This window comes from Plasmodium fragile (assembly GCF_000956335.1).
Source record: "Plasmodium fragile strain nilgiri unplaced genomic scaffold supercont1.18, whole genome shotgun sequence".
NCBI classification, from domain to species: domain Eukaryota; phylum Apicomplexa; class Aconoidasida; order Haemosporida; family Plasmodiidae; genus Plasmodium; species Plasmodium fragile.
The window spans coordinates 290007-309640 of record NW_012192598.1 but is presented as its reverse complement, the minus strand read 5'-3'; the positions used below and the strand labels follow the sequence as shown (position 1 = coordinate 309640).

At 40.9% G+C, this 19634-nt stretch overlaps 5 protein-coding genes across 5 annotated transcripts; all 5 read right to left on the bottom strand.

Annotated features, from left to right (window-relative positions):
* Positions 1-3083: 3083 nt before the first annotated feature.
* On the bottom strand, positions 3084-3757 carry AK88_02001 (uncharacterized protein; the record flags this gene model as incomplete). The annotated part of the gene is made up of 2 exons (XM_012479636.1): positions 3084-3164; positions 3326-3757. 2 exons carry the CDS (start codon positions 3755-3757, stop codon positions 3084-3086), a joined length of 513 nt encoding a protein of 170 aa, XP_012335059.1.
* Positions 3758-4703: 946 nt separating this feature from the next.
* Positions 4704-7948, bottom strand: AK88_02000 (uncharacterized protein; the record flags this gene model as incomplete). Its single annotated transcript, XM_012479635.1, has 9 exons — positions 4704-4801; positions 4945-5196; positions 5350-5518; positions 5662-5728; positions 5937-6993; positions 7121-7172; positions 7407-7440; positions 7707-7762; positions 7937-7948. The coding sequence occupies 9 exons, from the start codon at positions 7946-7948 to the stop codon at positions 4704-4706; spliced, it is 1797 nt and encodes a 598-aa protein (XP_012335058.1).
* A 1994-nt stretch (positions 7949-9942) lies between these two features.
* AK88_01999 (uncharacterized protein) lies at positions 9943-10896 on the bottom strand (the record flags this gene model as incomplete). The annotated part of the gene is made up of 1 exon (XM_012479634.1): positions 9943-10896. One exon carries the CDS (start codon positions 10894-10896, stop codon positions 9943-9945), a length of 954 nt encoding a protein of 317 aa, XP_012335057.1.
* Positions 10897-12908: 2012 nt separating this feature from the next.
* On the bottom strand, positions 12909-14372 carry AK88_01998 (uncharacterized protein; the record flags this gene model as incomplete). Its single annotated transcript, XM_012479633.1, has 1 exon — positions 12909-14372. One exon carries the CDS (start codon positions 14370-14372, stop codon positions 12909-12911), a length of 1464 nt encoding a protein of 487 aa, XP_012335056.1.
* A 1350-nt stretch (positions 14373-15722) lies between these two features.
* Positions 15723-16805, bottom strand: AK88_01997 (uncharacterized protein; the record flags this gene model as incomplete). The annotated part of the gene is made up of 1 exon (XM_012479632.1): positions 15723-16805. One exon carries the CDS (start codon positions 16803-16805, stop codon positions 15723-15725), a length of 1083 nt encoding a protein of 360 aa, XP_012335055.1.
* Positions 16806-19634: the final 2829 nt, after the last annotated feature.

Here is a 19634-nt window from a genome sequence, read left to right as displayed (position 1 = left end):
AAAAACTCTGTGGTGGTACCACCCTCCCATCTGATCCCACCAACTGGGTGAAGAAATTGTCTCACTAAACGAAAAAGAAAAGCGTGGAACCGCTCACACAGATCATCACATTGTACGAAAAAAATAAAAAAACAAACACATAATAATATATTCCCTTATGATGGGAGTAATCAGGAAGGTACAAGCACGTTTCAGCCACCATGTGGCTTTCCCATTATAAACAACTGCTCGTGAATTTTTTCAAAATTGAGTAATACTAGGTATCTATTCCGAAGTGGTACTTTGTCTTATTAGCTAAGTAGGTGTTGTAATTAACTATCATGTGAGACTACGTTAGGTCTTTTTTTTTTTCTTTTTTTTTTTTTTTTTTTCTCAATGAAACCTCTAACATAGATGCACAACATGCAGATAGCTGTAACTACGATATTAAAAAAAAAAAAATTATGCTTACCATGAAATGTTGTATTTAGGCCAAGGATCCCAAATCGCAAATCGGGGGGGAGGGATACAAAAAAGACAACCTTTGTCAAAGTCGAAGGTCCAAGATGTAGTCATAAGGAAAAAAAAAAAAAAAAAATTATATAATGTTCTATGCATCGGGCTTGAATTAATTATGATTCCCTCTCCCCGTGAGAGCAACTTTTTTACGGCTCGTATATACACACACTTGCGAACATTTTGGGAAGAAAACAATTCGGCTCACAATAATTGGGGATGATAATATGGGGCGAAAAATAAACGCCTACACAAAAAAAAATGAAAAAAAAAAAATTACAAACTGTGGCGAATAACAACAAAAAAAAGTAGGTAATATAACTAACATAGCAATCTGTGAACAAGTGTAAACATCTGTAGGTGCTTCTTCCCTCTAAGGCGTTTGGGTTGTGAGCGACAAGGATGGTTATGCATGTCGCAACAGGGTGGACGCGGTCTCAGTTCTTCCTTTCTGGGGCCGAGAAAAAAAAAAACAAAGTGAACACGAAAAAATGAGCAAAACGCGACGATAAACAAATAGAAAGCACAAAAGGGTGACCAACAAGTGATCAGTGTAACGCAAAAATGGAACATAACAAATTAGGTTGCTGCGGACTCAACGCTGCTACTGCGCAAATCACACTTATGGGCACATATAATAATTCACTGTTACTACCCCAATGGGGCTTTGTCCGCATTGCATGGGGGCGGGGCACATGTAATGGCATAGGCACACACACACATACACATACGCACCCATAAGTGCAGAGACACATGTGCGATTGCAACCTTGTCACCACGCTCACAAAAACACACACTCAAGCCCCTGAGCAAAAGGTCAAATAAAAAAATGAAGAAATAGTCGCTGCATTATTCTACCTACAAAAAAAACGTTTTTTTATAAAATACAAAAAATTCTATTGTGAACAAGACAAGGCTGAGTAGATATGCATACACATATTTACAGAAAGAAAAAAAAAAAAACACAATATTAACCTAATTAGACATAACAAAACAAAGCTCGAAGGCGGAATGCTTATCTCGTTTTCACGTCCTAAGTTGCAGCCCTCTTTGCCCATACAGTCCTAAGATAAATGTGAACAGAAAAAAGCAACAAAGTTGTTTCAGACATGTTTGAAGCACTTTATGCCTAACACTTCCAACGTGAGCACAAGGTTGAGCCGTCCACGAAACAACAAAAAAAAAAAACAAAAAGAAGAAAAAAACGTATATTATGCAACGGGTGCATTGCTCTTATTTTGCAAAAAAGAACAAAAAAAAAAAAAAAAAAAAAAAAAAAAACGTATATTATGCAACGGGGGCTTTTCTTTTTTTTTGAAAAAAAAAAAAAAAAAAAAAAAAAAAAAAAAAAAATATTTTGAAAGGGGGGGTTTTTTTTTTTTTTTAAAAAAAAAAAAAAAAAAAAAAAAAAAAAAAAAAAACGTATATTATGAAACGGGTGCATTGCTCTTATTTTGCAAAAAAAAAAAAAAAAAAAAAAAAAAAAAAAAAAAATATCCATAAGATGCTTTTTGTTTTTTAGGGGGCGGCGGGAAAGATTACAACAAGGTAGTGTTACCATCCAAGTGGACGGTGCAGTTGCTAAGGTGTAACGAGCCACGAGTTTAATCAGCTTTGTCAGTCACCCTGGTCAATCGCTTTTGTCACAAGAACGCCTTCTCACATAAGTCCACTAGTGCGCGGAGGGGCATATATATACCGCCGCAACGTTCAGTGAAACGTCTAATGAGCTGTGTAGTAGGAACCAAGAGAAAAAGGGAAGTTCAAATAAAATAAATGGGCTTGTGCCTGGTGTGTGCTCGCACATTTTCCCACTGCTGAGTTTCTTCTGTTTTTTTTTTTTTTTTTTTTGCAGACTTCACAAATGAGCATTGCACCAATGGCACAGGAGGACTACAAAAAATCCGGGCTGGGGCAGAGGGCGATAAGGTCATGAGGTACAATTTGCCCATTCAAAAAAAAAAAAAAAAAAAAAAAAAAAAAAAAAAAACTGCTGTAGATTACATAAGCGTCTTAGCAAATTCTTCCCAAGTTTCCACCCCAACAGCAAAGAAAATACATTTGCACCATTGAAATGGTTGCATGCGGGAAGGTTGTCGTCCATTGGGTTAAAAAGGGAGGAACCATATGAGGAGGCCACGGACTAGGCGACAGAGGTCGAATTATGTGGTGACCCTTTCCCTTTACAATCGTGCGCATCTCCCTCTTGCCCATTCTTGCCTGTTCTGGCACCCACCGTGCGGGTTGGTTCTGCACCATTTTCCACGCACCTACATGGCAAACTACTGGAGGGGGAACGTCAACAAGGGCTATCATAATACGTAGTGTTAGTGTTCCCCATAGGGCCATCTACAGGATAACAACGCTAAAAGAAAGCACCGTCACCAGATCAGTTGTGCTACACAGTATGCTCAAATTTGCACACCCATTCAAACTTATAAAAAAAAGGGTTCCCCTTTTGGCACAACCAAACGGGGGTAATGCATTACAGCAAAAGGGTTCATTAAAAAAAAAAATAATAATAATAAAATAAAGCCACATGACAAAATGGTGGCAAAATAAAAAAAGTGCTGCTGTCGCAGGCAGTCCTACGCTCTGAAGAAGCTCCGAACGAAATCGGCTTGCTTCTGCGTTCCAGCTTGCCTCTCCCTGTCTGCAATTTTCATCACCTGTGAAAAGGTAGGGGGGAAAAAAAAAGGAAGGAAAGAATACTCATGTGTGTTGAGCAAAAGGTCGTCCACTTAGATCCCATCTCTGTGGGGGGAATGCTCACACACCCACGTGTGTAACTCATGACGTAGCGGACTGGCCTACTCTCTCGAAGCCACACCTGCACAATGTAAACAAACTGATTGTAATCCAGCAGGGGTTGAAACAGCACCGGCGATATGATCCCCTTCCTCCTCAAGTGTAGCCCCTTCGAACCCAACCCATATAAAACGTTCAAATGGAATGAAAGCTTCTTGTCAACTCTGCGTTTGTATAGTTCGTCAATTATTTCTAACTTGGACCATCTGGTACGGAGCAAATTCGAGCTCAGCAAAAAGTTCAAAACGCTGTTTATTTTTGCCCTCGGCGGGGCCACTGACGATGGCGCCGATGATAGCGATGCGGACGACTGTGATGGAGATCCGATGGATATCCTTTCGAATGCCTTTTTCAGATATTCATCATTGAAGAGGGTATTGCCCTGAACTCCGCGGGAATAGCCCCCCCCACCCGTGGTGCTCACTCGTCTCATAAGCCCGCATGCCTTCAACATTGTATATAATAATCTTCCTTAATCAAATGGGGAGGGGGAATTTCCCTTCCACTGGCATTGATCACGGGGGGATAGATGACCTGGTGATACATCGCTCAAAAGGGGAGGAAAATAAAATCTGTCGCCAACGCTATGCCCGCCTTACCATGTGAGGCTATGCAAATGGCGGTGATCATGCATTCCATTTAAAAAAAAAAAAAAAAAACGACAGTGTTCATGACCAAACCAAATTTCGGTGTTCATTGCAGCCATTTTGCTAGCTCAACTGCGCGGAGGGTACATCGATGCCTGGAGAGCCTTCATGTGGTTCATCCCATTTCGGACGCACCCCTCGTACGGCGCACACAAAATTTCCCACTTTTAAAAAAGGTTTCAAAAAGGGGGCTTTAAAATGAAGTCACAAAAAAGCAAGAGAGTTTGGATGAATAAAATGTGGGACACGCAACAACATGCATGAGGAGCAGAGCGACACACATATGGAGCACACATGAGAAACACACATAAGGAACACACATGAGGAACACCCGTGAGGAAAAGGCCCAGCGCCGTGCACTTGCGCCCGGCACATTTACGAAGGAAGCCTTAAAATTGCAAAAAAAAAAAAAAAAAAAAAAAAACTACTTTAAAATTATTTCACCCTTCTGAGGAAATGCCCAGACGAGGGAAAACCAACGAACCCATTTCGCTTGCGCATGTGTGGATACATATATGCATACGCATGCTCGCCCATGTGCCCCGCTCCTTCCCCACTCGGACAGCGCTATTCAAAAGCAAAACCAAACCCGCAAAACGTTTTTTTTACAACAAAAAATAATGGGGGGGAGGGGAGGGACGTAAACACAGGGTGTGCACCGCGGGCCGGGGAACCCACGTGTGCATATGCCCACATACAGACATACATTTTGTGCGAATCTACGCACAAGGGGATTTCCCAGCGACCGCCTCTTCACCCAGCCGTGATTTTTTTTATATGCTTGACGAATTCATCTCTAGAGGTGGTGCTCATGAAGGTCACAATGTACTGGTTCAGCTTCTTCTCATCGCCTGCGGGAGGTTCGTCAAAGTAGAAGAAAAAAAAACATGAATGAAGTGCACTCAGCTTTGCAAAAAAATATATATATGTATACGTATGTATGCAGTTGGGTCGGCCAACGCCCACATCGGCAAAAGTATTCACAAGCCCTTACATATGTCTCGCCCACTAAACAAAGCAGAGGTACTTTTGGAGGGAATTATTTTGAAGCCCTCGAAAATGTCTGTATTTAAAAAGAGTCTCCCACTCCCTTTTTGAAAACAAAGAATTCGAAACTTTTTATTCTCCACATTTTTCATTATCTGAATTTTCACGGGTAAATATCCTGACCAGTCATATTTTTCATTTTTTTTTATAAACTTGCTTATCTTAATGTTGCTTTCGGAGTAAACTATTTCTTCATTCTCTACAAGATGGGACAGGACAGCAGGGAAAAAAAAAAAAATAATAAAATAAAATACGTAGGTGACATATTTGTATACCTAAATCAGTGTCCACGTAAAAAAACTTTATATGGCCACGGTACACAATTTGTGGGTACTGCTAAAGAGTGACTTACCGAAGGGGTCCTCTGCCTCTGAGATTTTCACTTCTTTCTTCTCCTCCATGACACTTTTGTTTTTGTTCAGTCGCTGCCTCAACTTCTCAATGTCGATATTCACGTTTCCAAAAATGTTCAGCTTCCCCACGTGCTCGCTGAAGAGCTTGTTGGGCGAATTGTAATCATTCTGCAAAGGAGGGCAGCAGAATAAGTGAGGGAAATCGTGTCCCATAACGCGAAGCAACCACACGGGTATACGCTCCAGGGGGCAATCCCGTTGCCCCCATACATACACACACACACGTGCGCGCAATTTCTCCTGCTCATTACCATGGATGCAAACAAACGGTCGTTCTTCTTAATATCGCTGTATGCGCTGGACGCACTTTCGTTGTCGCTGTGAAGAGGGGAAAATCAAAATGAGCATTGGTGAAATGCACAAACGTGACTGGTACATATGTGCCCATAAATTTGTATATGTAAAAGCATGTGCACATGGAAACACATTCATATATGAATGAAGGCACTTGTGTACACCTGCAGAGTCGTTTTTTTCCATTTTTTTTCTATCCTCCCTAAGGAAGAGGTCTCTCTCTCTATGTAACCTCTTTTGATTTTTGTTCACGCTACTTTTGTTCGTCTCTTTCTCCGCTAGGTCCTCTTCATCTGTGGCATTTTCTTCATCCGCGCTCCCTTTCTCTTCATCATCACTGCCCTTCCGAGGAGTTGCATCCTCCTCATCAATCTTCTCCTTGCTCTTTTGGTCCTCCTCTTCCTTTTCGTCTTCTTCGTTGTCCTTTTCGTTCTCTTTTTCGTTTGTGCCCAATTCGTTCCCTTCCACTTCTTCTTCATCGTCATCACCACCATCTGCGTCACTACCATCTTCGTCAGCATCATCACCATCATCTGCGTCATCTCCATCGTCTCCCTCTTTGGCCCCTTCAATGCTTTCCGCTTTGGACTCCTCCTCCTGCTTATCTTTTCCCTCTTCATCTGTTTCCTCCTCTTGTGGTCCGCTCGCGTCCTCATCGGAAGCTTCGTCTGACGCTTCGTCTGACACATCGTCTAGCAGTTTTTCTTCCGCCTCTTCTTCCCCCTCATCACCATCGTCATCGTCCCCATCCTCTTCATCATCATCATCGTTCTCATCATCATCGTCTTCTTCCTCCTCATCATCATCCTCGTCCTCCTCTTCTTCCTCCCCTTCTTCTTCATCATTTTCTCCGCCTTCATCTTCGTCGTCTTCCTCCTCCTCTTCTTCTGCTGCGTCTTCTTTTTCCTGCCCCTCCACGATATCTGCCAGCTTCATGACAAACTTCCTTAGTTCGTCATTTTTGCCCTTCTCTATATTCTTCCTCTTTTTTTTCTTATCCCCCTTTTCTACTTTCTTCCTCTCCTTTTGAATCGTTTTTTTGGTCTCCTCAGCGAAGTTATTTCTTCCACTTTTTTTTTTCTCTTTCTTTTTGACGCTACACTTTTGGGAAGCCACCGTGCAAGCAGCTTCCGCTCCAACTTTGTCATCTACTTGAACGTCCTTCTCTGCTTCCCCCTGTGCCATCACTACATTTTCCTCACCGTATAACTCATGTGAGATGCACTCACTTGGTTCTTCCTCTACTTGATTAGAACTTTCATGTTCACCTAACTCGACTTGTGATTTACCTGCGGTGGAGACAGGAAGTATATTCATATGAAGTGCAAGAACAAATGAGGGGAACCCACACAGGGGCCATTTACCACCCCTCGCCCTTATGTAGGCATTTTTGTTTTCCCCACCCTTGACGCTCACCTATATCATCGGCCTCATTAACGTCGGACGCATCAACATCCGTTTTGGCAATCTGAAAAAGGGGGGAAGCAAAAAAAAAAAATAATAATAATAATAACAATAATAAATAAACATAAAGATGAACAAATGAGCATCAACAGGTGAGAAAAATTATTTCTCGTTTTGCATTAGTTAGGTCCAGCGACAGGGTGAGAACGGTGGTCCATTTTCCCGACAGGCCCCACACTTCGTCAGTTATTCTATTTTGTCCTTTTTTTTTCTCTCTCTCTCTTTTTTGAGTAATAACCTTCGTTGGGGAGATTATTTTTTCGATGCTTCGCCTGCGGGGGGAAATTCAGAACAGGTGTGGACATGGACGGGGTTGGCACCATAGGAGTGGGGCAGCACAGTAGCAACAACACAGCAGCGTTAACATGATGTGGGCGCTATAGCTGTGTGTATATATTGCCGCTTCCTTCTGTCGAATGATGTAGAAGCATCCTTTGAGATGCAGACTGTTCAATGTGACATTCGATAAAGAGAACGACCTCCTTTGAAGGGTCTTTCCCTTTTATTTTATTTTATTTTTTTTTTTTTCCTCCCTTACTTCTTCGAATTCTTCGTTTCCGAATTGCCTTTCTTCGAATCGGGTGAATTTACATTCTGCAAAAGGAAAAAGGAACACAAGTTTGACGGCGCCACTCATTTTAGCATGCGTGTACAGTGTCCTCAAAACGTTTGGACACAGACTGTCTTCAGCTCGGATGGACGTTTCTGAGCCTCACTAGTTAGCCACGCCGCTGTTACTGCGTTACGCTCTTTATCCCCTTGACTTACCATCGTGCTCATGCTTGTCGGGAGGAGTCGTCAACCTCTCCTTTGCGGCGTTGACGTTATATATGGGGGTTTAAAAGATCGGTGCGTTTTAGCGCCAACGCGGACTGCAAAGATGCATGCGCAAGAACAAGGCGCTGCGCTCACACGCAGGTGGGCATACCTATGCCACCAGGTCAGCAGGTTAACTCGTCTGAAAGTAAACCCGTCAACAGCCTCATACGTATACGCGCATGTGTTCGTGTGAACGCCCTCGGCATGTAACCACTATGGATGTCAAAATGATCTCCTTCGATGGCCTAGGGGAAAAAAGAATCTTATTCTTCCCTTTCAATGTGCGCGGCCTTTCTCTGACGGGAGACTGCTCTCGTTCATTCTCCTCTCTTCGCTATATCTCCCTTTGCCGCCTCCTTCATATGCGCTTACACGTGCTGCGCCTAAAATTCCTTCAGGCATACTTATAAACAAACGGAAAGGGGGGGAAAAAAAGTTCCTTTTATTTGGGCATTACCCTCACGTACATACAAACATACGTACGTACGTGCATATATTTTTTGCTATACGTCCTTGTACACGTATATTATATTATGCTTCATTTTTTTTTTTTTTTTTTTTTTTTTTTTGTCCCTTTATTTTTCAGCTCGCCCCAAAAGAGGGAAAAAATATTTATACGTACACAAATTTACGATTGCAACTACGTATTTTTTTTTTTTTTTTTTTTTTTTTTTTTTTTTTTTTTTTTTTTTTTTTTTTTTGTCCCTTTATTTTTCAGCTCGCCCCAAAAGAGGGAAAAAATATTTATACGTACACAAATTTACGATTGCAACTACGTATTTTTTTTTTTTTTTTTTTTTCTAATTTTTCTCAAGATAGGAAGTCATCATGTACGCATGATACAGTTGTGTAGGAAAAGGGGACAGTGTTTTTTTTTTCTTTTTTTTTGTTCTTGCTTCGCTTCTGCTTCATCATTGTTTTCGCTTCTTCTCCCGCTTTCTTTTTTGTTCCCCTTTGTTTCTTTTATGTCCAAACCGGTGCCACACGATGTACCCCTGCAGGAGCTCTCTCGTAAGATCCCCGTGTGAACACGTACTCTAGCGGATGAATCACATGGGGAGAAAAAAATAAAAAAAAAAAAAAGGACCGATCAAAGCACACTAATAAGAATTGTTTTGTGGATACCTGATTTATAACGTCCATATTGTACAGGCAAATGGGCTGCCACAGCCTTGGGGTCATGTCCAGACCTTCTGTCGCACCATGCGCGTCATCTGTCATGCACTTCACCGCGTAGACAAAAATCTTTTATTCTTATGTCCACATCCGGACATCCCCACGAACATATATAATGATGATGTTTTCCTCCCCGCCGGGTTCCCCTTAAAACCACTCACAGAAAAGATAACTCCCTTTCCAGTTGGCGAACCTGTGCAATGCAGGGAAATGTCTCCTTCGCTTAACAAGTACAAGACGACTGCTCAGTGCACGTAAATAAAAAAAAATTTCACATCTTCACTCCCGTCTTAAGTTTAAAGTAGGTCACATGAAAGAAAGGCACAAAATAAAATAGAACAAAATAGAATCAAATAAAATACAAATAAAAAGCGGGGGAGAGAACTGTGTGGAGGTAATTCCACAACAAGTGCCTTAATTAAAACGCGTAAACCGCTACAGCTATATGTAAAGGAGGGTGTAAACACAAATCGTACTTAGTGATTAATTATCAGGGGCACAAAAATAAACTGCTAAAGAGTGGGAATATAGCATAAATATTAAGGGAGTAGCAAAAGAAAAAAATAATAAAATAGCACAAAATAGTACAGGATGACGCAAAATAACGAAGAGTAAAAACAAAATAAAGTGAAATAAGGATCGTGTTCCCTGTTGTAGCTTTGGTTAATAAATGGGTGCAAGGGCACCATCTCGGGGGGAGAACATGTTAATTGTAAAATGGGGTCAGCGTCTACCTGTTAACGGTGCACACAACGTAACACTTCTCAACAGCTATCATCTCACACTGCTAGGGCGCTGCTGCTCACGTGATATGTCGCAATGGCCTCGCCCTTCGCATACTGACAAGAGCAGAAGAAAAAAAATTCCTGAGGCACATGAGCAGGGATCCACAAGTAAGACGTGGTCGAAAATTTTTTTAAATTCGGATCCTTGGGGAAAGCGGAAGACTCGGGGTAGTACTTCGCATTAGGAAAAATATTATTTATATTCATCTTTACAAAATTGAAAGTATACAAAGAAAACGACACCGTGCTAAAGCAGTTGGAAGGTTCCAACCTGACGTCTTTATTTTCAAGGTCCTGCTCATTGTAATTTATACAATTTATCCCAACTATGTCTCCCGGATTGGCTTGAATATCACATACGGCGTTCTCTTCATGTGATTGCGGAATGGTTAAGAATTGATGTTCCCCTTGATTATTACCAAAGTCGCATCCCTTTATATGTTCATTAGCCGAACCTGCACCAACAACATTGTTCGACTTTTTTATTTTTATTTTTATATAAGGGGTTATTCCTTTGTATTCATTCTTTGTGTCGCAGACACAAACAATACTCATGTCTTCCTCCAATTTAAGAGGCATCATATAGATGCCCAAATTATACCTGTCGTATACAAACTGGTTTTCTAGTATAATCCCGGGAAGGGTTTTATATATGGGCTCTTCATTATTACTAATTATAAGACGATCCTTTATCCCCTTATATCTGAAGCAGTAACTCGAATTGTACATCTTCGTGTGTTCTCCTTCATTATGTACAATCGGGCACAATAACTTGATTATTCTGTTTGGGTCGTAGTCCACCACACAGTACTCTCTCGGATAATCATTTAAGTTACAGATGTAATAATTCCCTAATTCTATTTCTTTAAAATATAGCGCATACACAGGGGAGTACACACACAGCCATATATATATACTAACCATCAAAGAGTAAAATACTTTTCTCATCTTGAAAAAAAAAATCGAAAAAAATATAAAAAACGAAAAAACATAATATAGCAGAATGAAGGCAAGCATATTCCAGACTACTGGAAGGCATGTACTCATTTTCACCATTGTCAGTTGTGCAACTTTGTTAACTCGTAGCAAACACCTTTTTGTGTGCAAAAATTCGTTCTATATTGTTTTTTGGGTGGTTCAAATGGGGCAGAACGAGCCGAACCTGTCAACATCACAAGAGCTGTTCCTGGGGACGACAAAAAAAAAAAAATGTATATCCCTGCGAGTTGCTATTTGAATGGATCCAAAAGGTTACCGCGACGTTACACAAATGTTCATGTTCAATGGGGCATGTTAGCCTGCTTATCTATGCCTGTATGTGGGGGAGGCAATCTGGAGCCGATGGCAACTATCACGTCGGCGAATGGGTTTATACCGACTGGACACTTGTTCATTTGTTCTCTGTCCCCTTTGCGCATGCACATATTTACCCCTTTTTTGCGTTCTGCACAACCCTGCCGCGGACGCTGAACGGTTAACCAAAAAGGCGCGCGGGAGAGAGCCACTGAAATTGGCATTTGGCAAATCAGTTAGGCTAAGCCAACTTTTCTCACACATAATAAACTGGAGTAAATATTTTTGCGCATTTTGCACAGCTTATGCGATTTGCCCAAACTGTAAGCAATGCAAATTTTATAAAAGTACACACATTTCAGTTTAAAATGGTGTATCCAGAAGTTTCAATTTTTATGTCCTCAATTATATGCCAAAAGCGAACCATTTGCATGTTATAAATGTTTCGTAAAATGGGCATCATTTTACAAAGGCGCATTTTTTTTTTTTTTTTTTTTTTAAGCATGCAAACATGCACACGTATAGATTTAATCTCAGTTGTGTAACTAGCTCAGAATTTGCAGATATCTTATACCATTTGAAGTTATGTCTTTCCATACACTATGCTTTTTCCTGATCATTCTTTACTCAGCTCTGTTGCGTGTTTTCTCCCTGTTATGTGTTATCTTCTTAAGGTATATACATTTTTTAAACGCGATGCGCAGTGAACATACGAAAATCATTCCTCACATTTTAGCAGTTAAATGATTGGAATATATTTTTTGTCATTTTTTTTAACACATGTCCCATTACGGTCTTTATTAAATTGTTTTTTTTTCTCTCCCCAGAATAATTCCCTTATTTTGCATTTTTTCCATTTTTATTTTTTGTGTTATTGCAATATTAGAGGCGCCTCTGCTGAGCTCGTACAAAATTATGAACAGTACATACATTTTTTTTAAAAAAAAAAAAAAAAAAAAAAAACTTCAACCGTTCATACATTTTATTAACATTTTTTCCTTTTGCAAATAACAAAATTCCCATTTTGGCTAGTTCGTTAATAACTACGTTTAATCCTTCCCGAGCGGTGTTCCTGTTTTGGCTTAATTCTCCCAGAAGGTTTCAATCAGTGGGTAAATTGGGAAACCCATGAAAAAGGTTCCAACAGGACGCCCGACAGCTCGTTTACAACATAGGCAAACGAGGATTTTGCGCGTGGAGCTACTTGTTAGACCCAAAAAGAAGCATGCATTTTATTAAAAATTTAAATATGCACAGTGGAGGAAGTTATCATGTTGTTTTTTTTTTTTCTTGTTTGCACAAGTTCGTTTTGCTCCCACAAAAAAGCAGCACGGTTATATGCGAAGGTGGGGGGTTGATATACCCTCGAGTGGCACATCCCGCGTTGTGTACATATGTGCTACGTGCGCACCGGACAGGCCGAATGGGTGAAAGGCACGAATGAAGAGCCAAATGCGCACGCATCGGCGCGTTAAACTGTAAAACGCGTTAAAGCGAGGAATGGAGGAAGAAAAAAAAAAGGCAGAAACAAGTAAAAAAAAAGTGTACCAGAAGAGTCGAAAAAGAGAGCGGCAAAGTGGTGACGCCAAACCGACTGCAGCGCCGCGCATGGAGCGTGCACACACACACACATATATATATATATGTACGTGCACACGAGGCGCCCCCTACAGGGACGAATGACCCGCGTACATGAGCGCAAAAAAGGAAAGTATCAACGAATTGAAGGAGGAAAACTGGGAAGAAGACAACCCAAAGAGGTTTTGCCAAAAGGTCCTCTTCTTCCTTCGCTGCGGGCCCCTACTGAATCCGTCACCCATGCCCATGTTATAAGCATCATAATTGTTTTCGTTAAATAATTTGTTTCCAGATTTTTCACGGCTAATGTTTTTTTCACTACTATAGCTGTAAGTGTTATTTTCGCTGGTCGATTCGCTTACACTCGATTTTCTTCCCTCGTTCCGGTGACGACTCTCACTCTGTCCTTGATAGTCTTGTCTCCTACTGGGGTGGCTCATCCCCGAGTTGTAATAAATGCTGTTTATATTATTATAATGGTTGTGAATATCTTCCTCCCTTTCGTTTTGTTCCTTCACATCTGTTTTGACCTCACTCTGGCTTTTCCCCTGGTTGGACTCTTCCCCCGCGTTTTTTGCACTTCCTCCCCACTCCTGATCTGAATTTTCTTCAACATTTCCCCTTTCAATAATTCGGTCGATTCCATTGGAATCATATAGCAAATTATTTACAGTCTTCAAATAAATGAACATGGACCCCACGTATTCCCCCCGTTTGCAATAGCAGCTGATTTTACCTGTCATGGTCATATCTTTCGGTAGGATCATATAAGACATGTAGGAATGCATTTTGGACAATTGCACATCTGTTGTGGAATCTGGAATGACTCTCGAGTTTGGGATCAAATTGTTAGTAGACAAAGTAATATCATTTCCGTATTCAATACTATGGAAGCAATTGTTCGGCACTAGCTCCAAATTATCATTGTACGAATGGTTACTCTCTTTCTTATAACAATTAATTCCTATCACATCCCCTGGGTATGCATGAATCCGACAAACAGCATTTTTATTCAAGTCAATGTTATTTGTTAAGTCTCTTTTTGACAAAATATTATAACCAAAATCACAACCTTTTATTTTTTTTTTCGTTTTTTTAAACACCAATTTCATCACATGCTTATGTTGTTTCTTGCCTTCTATGTAACATAAGCAACTCAGGTCTATTTCTTTATTCGAATAGGGGGTGCTAAAAAAGAGGAAATGCCCTCGCAAAGTGGAGTCGTTAGTACCTATTAAATTTTGAAACAATTCGTACGTATCACTGTCTGCGGAGAATTCAGTGGGATCACTTAAATTTATGAAAGTCCTACGGGCACATGTGGCTGGAATTATTCTTGATCTGTTATTAATGTATTCACCTATGTTGCAGATAAATAATAATGCCTTCCCGAATTCATTCTCCAGGACACACTCTTGAGCATCGTCTATCCTTACATCTATCAGGCACACGTTCACGTGTCCTATGCTGATCAAGTCGTTTATCTTCCTGCACACCGCCACCCAATTTCCAATGAACAAGGCCACTAAGCAGCCCAGCAGAATCCGCCTCATGCTTTGCCCTGTTAGAGACAACAGTGCGCGATGCAGTTGGTAGGAAAACCCTCTACAGCGCTGCAAACCAGGGGGGGAAAAAATCCAAAAAATGGGCAAACAAGAGCAAGCGAAAAATGGGGCAACAAACCGTTGCGCAGTACATGGGATAAGGAGAACAAGTCTGTCGTAAAAAAAAAAAAAAAAACAATATATCCTTGTCTCGAAGGCAAAATGTCCACCGCTCGTGTTTTCATGTCACACGCAATAAAATCTGAGATCAAAAATGATGACCCTGTGTACACATGCAGAGAATTTTGCACATCTCCTGAAGGCATAGTTTGTTGGTAAAATTTGAGAAACTCATCTCATAACGCAACTGAACTTGGGAGATGGGAAAAGGAGAGCGCGCGCCGCGTCATGGGACGAAAAGCACATATAGAGTGTTTTTTTTTTTTTTTTCTGTTTCGAATTAAGTCTCTATGCGATTGCAGTATGTTTTGTTTCATGATGAAAGGGGGCTGTCTTTTTTCTGCATTGGGAGCCATCCTGTTGTCCATTTTATTGTCCAATATGTTGCCCTCTTTTTTGACCCTTTGCATGCAGCCAATAAAATTCGCCTCCCAAAAAAAAAAAAAAAAAAAAAAAAAAAAGCTAAAATGAGAACGTCGAAACGGAAGAACACCTGCTGCGCCCCTCTGGAAGGAAATTTAAATGAAGAGTTTTTTTTTTCTTTTTTATTTTATCCTTTCCGCTGAATGACCGTCCAACATGATGTTAAACGAATTAATCCCCTTGTTGCCTGCTTGTACAGGTACCTATATGATGTCTACGTTACATCATCCCACACGTCGTTTGCCCATTACAAAGTGAGTTGAAATAGAAAAGAAATAGGGCAACCCACCTGGTTGAGCATGGCGAATGGGGAAGCTCTTCACTCTTTGCCCACACGGAGGAAAGGAAAGGAAGAACAAATTTATTCGTTCGAGGTGTGCAAGTTATACGTACTGGGAGAGGAAACTTGGCTTCTCTCCACGCATGCGCACTGCAATGTCGTGGAGCAGTCAGCGATGACACCAACAAATGCACCCTAGGAATGTTCAAATGGTTGCACAAATTGGGTAAGAAGGAAATAAAAGTAAAGGCGAGCCTCCAAAAAAAAAAAAAGGAAATACACTTATAAAAGTGACACGATAAAAATGACAAATGTGAAAGGTTAAAAATGGGACGCAGTGGTACATTCTGTGCGCACTGCTCCAGGGATGGTGCGAACATGGCGGAGAGGACGAATGCGGAGGCATAAAGAGTTCCTTTGCGATTGGGTGTAATTCGGTTCAATTGGTCACTTCGCTGCGTCTTAACTTCACCAATTCATCCCCATGCCGAAAACAAACAGAAGAGCAACACGGCCGACAGCCCAGTCAACACGGAAGAGGACCTCGCGTCCTTCTCGCCGTCTTCCCCCTCGTTTTCATTTATGCCATTCTTCCATCTGTTTTTATTGTCAGCATCATGTTCCTCCTTAACCGGATTCAGCTTGTCCGTTTTTATAAAATTCAATGAGATGGTTCCTGTGTAGGAAACGTCCTGCACATTGTCCGTAATGGAGCACCTGCATTCCACCTTTAGGGACTCGTTTATTTGAGGGGGAGCCACCAGGTAAGACAAAAATCTGGGCATCATAGCATCATGGACGTAGGTGTTTGATCTGGGTATAACCTTAACTCCATTAAGTACCCCGGTAATTTGGAGCTTTTCATTATTCTCATTTAAAACTTCGTGAAAGCAGAGGGGAGGACTAACAAGGACGTTGCTGTACCTGTTGTGAGCTTTGCACCTAAAGGAGACAACATCATTCGCATGCACATCTACATTGCACACTTTATTAAACTTAATATTTATATTTTTTTCCATGGAAGGTCCTTTTTGCTCTTTTTTCTGGTCAGCATAGTAAAAATTACAACCCTTCACATTTTCCCCCCCGTTTTTAGCTACTTGAATGTTTAACTTATATGCCTTCTGCTTCGTCCGATCAATGCAATTACATGAGAGCAACAGTCCAGTGGTCACGGTATGAGGCACGTGTATATAATGCGTATTGTCCATAGCATTTGTGTGTATAATTAAATTTTCTACATGCTCTTCAAATTTTTTAATTACATTTCTGTTCGGGCCATCATGTGCTTTCATTTTATTAAAACAAGTGTTTTCGTTATTTATTTCCTGTCCGTTCATGCGTACAACTCCTCCATTATTATTTCGTTCTGAGTCTATTGGACAATACACTTTTATTTCCTTTCCAAATTCAGCTGCTACATTACATGCTCTGTCTTGGTTAAACTCGGACAAACACAGAATCACCTCCTGCTTCTGGGCACATAAAAAGATTCTTTTCATATCCAATAGGAAGGCCAAAATGGCAAAGACAACTCTTACTCGTAGTGAACTAGCCATTTTTTTGTCGTTGTTCTGCAGCTAATCTGACGGGTGCAAAAAAAAAAAAAAAAAAAAAAAAAAAAAAACTGAATTAGCTAAATTAACATCCATCTTATAGCGCACCTCTACATTCACCAGAATGTTTCAATTCCTTTCATGGAGACGTGTTCCAACCGGTAGATGCCTCTTCGAAGGAAAACACATGTTCATATCTGCGTATGAACCTTCAGTACGTGTGCACTTTTACCTTTTGTACATGTGTGGACAACGCAGAAGACACCACATGGGGGGGAGCAGGAGCGGCTTGAACAGAAAAGAGGAAATGAAGAAAAATCACAGAAAATATGTTAAAAAGGAGATGATAAAATATATGCGTAAGAAAAAACGAGAATCCAAGAGAACGCATCAAAAGATGTGCGAATGAAATTTCCTTTTAAACTTTTTTGCAGTATACCAAAAAGACGAAAAACAACCTCTGAACTTTTCTGCATGCCTTTGGAAAAACTGCTTTTTTTTTTTTTTCACCACACTGGGAGCCTTTGTGGGAAGACAAAACTTTGAAGGAACACCCTCCAAACGTAGTTGCGCATATGTATAAACGCACATGCAGACATTGACAAGTACCCTCTGAGCGTATTTTTATTTTGTTACTCAAATTGTGTGTGAGGAAGGGGAGAAAATTGTCGAATGGACCATCACCACAGACATGTCCTATGTTGTCAGACGCTGCATCAAGTGTGTCACCAAGTGAGCCTTAGCGAAACCCTTCTCTGCATGCATGCATGTGACTGATAGGACTTTTAACACCCCGTCTTGCACACCTCTAAGCGATACGCTAATTGGGAACGATCCTGATGGTACGTGCCCGCTGGGCAAGAGGCCAAACGGATGAACCCCCTTACGGGGACCCCCCAATTATGGCAACCTGCCAACGGGCAAAATTTCACAAATGTGGAATTTGCCCAACGCCAAAAAAAAAAAATTATCTCATGGAGATGTAATAGTAAAATCTTAAGAAGATCTTTTTAATGAGTAGAAGTTACACTCTTTTTCACCACCCGCTTGGTCCCTCCATCGGAGGAGGGGCACACACCTATCTACTCGCATTTCCGCAATCTGTACTTCCTACCGCCGGAAAGATGAGAAAACAGGAAACATGCGTCTGTGCGTACATAGCACATACATATGAACATTTCACTTACGTGTGCCCGATCAATTCTAAAAAATGCGTCATGCAAAAATTGTTCCAGCAGGCGTGGAATCAATTCTACTTGTTCATCGTTGTAATCACATCATTGCGATTGTGAATTGGACTTTACGAAGAGGCACAGCATGTGCTTGCACACTTGGCCATTAAAGGGGAATACACACCTGAGCATATAATGTACAAACATTTACATGAATTCTTTTTTTTTCTTTTGTTTTTTCTTGGGACGTGATACATTCTCTGTTCTGCCAAGTTGCTTCTTCCTTTCCTGTGGAGTGAAAAATTATATTTGGAGGAACCGCTGCGCACATGCGCCACAGAAGTGTTGATATTAAAATAAAAATAAAAAAAAAAAAAAACGCCAAATAAAGAGATCCGCGTGTATTTCACCATCGCAGATTCAGTGCCCATCCGTGGCAGGCTCATTTTGTAACAGCGATCCGAAAGCACACATGCGTGTGGGCACATATAAACGTGGGTGTTTTACCTCCCCATGCGTATGTCACAAATTGTGGAATTGACTCGGGTGTTCGAGGTTCACAGCAACTCATGACAATGCATGCCATCTCGCTTGATGTGTCATACCAATTTTGAAGAAACAAATCGGAGGTCATAAATCAAATTAAATGATCTGTCCACGATGTGGCGTTATTTGACAATCATCTTTAACTGCAATTCTTGCAAACGAAAATGTGCAAGGAAAGAACCTTAAAGAACGCATAGAACATCCTGCGCGTGGCAAGCCCAGATAAAAGGAAAGTGACGCGTCCATGTGATCATTCACCTGTGCAATCGCGGGTCACATCAGAACTATGTTCATTTTCTTTCTTTTTTTTTCTCGTGGGTGCTCTGCACACATCATCGAACTTTTTGCACATGAATAAAAATGCCTCCTGTCGAGTGCCCCCAAAGGAGGCACATAACTCTGTGATATTCTACAAGTATCGAACAGCACAAAGGGCGTGTACCAACATAGGGGCATAAACGCGGGGACCTTTTCCGCGCTTCTTTCACTTGGTCACATTCTTAAGTGCCCACATTTTGACGTGCGTGTTGTGTATTCCTTATGACATGTTCCATTTTGCCGTTCTGTTTTAGCTTCGTGGTGTGGTACACGCGGGGGTGACAATCGAAAACCACAAGGGAGGGCATCAACGCACGGTTTATACACACCAGGTTAATAAATATATATGTTTATGTTTATTTTATTATTTTTTTTTTTTTGCCTGAATGTGCAGGTATTCTTCCGTTGTGCAAAATCGATCTGTATCTCCGCGAGCAGTTGTGCTGCTTCCTGTTGTGCCACGTCGCGTTGTTTTACGACACGAATCGTTTTGCTTCATTGTGCTACGCTGCTCTGCGTTTGCTTATCTTCGTGTCGTTCTCTTTTCGTTTCTGTTCTACACCCCCTGTGTATCCTTTTCGCGTCCTCTACACAACAGGGTCACGCGAAAAGCGCATCTCCATCCGCCATTTATTCCACCACGCATACACACCTGCACGCCTCGTATGATCGCCTCAGCAAATAGAAACATGTTGAATTTGAAAGAAGAAAGGAAACAAAAAAAAAAAAAAAAAAAAAATGAAAAACAGAACAGAACAAAATAAAACAAAGCAAAACATGAAATGAAAACAAAAAT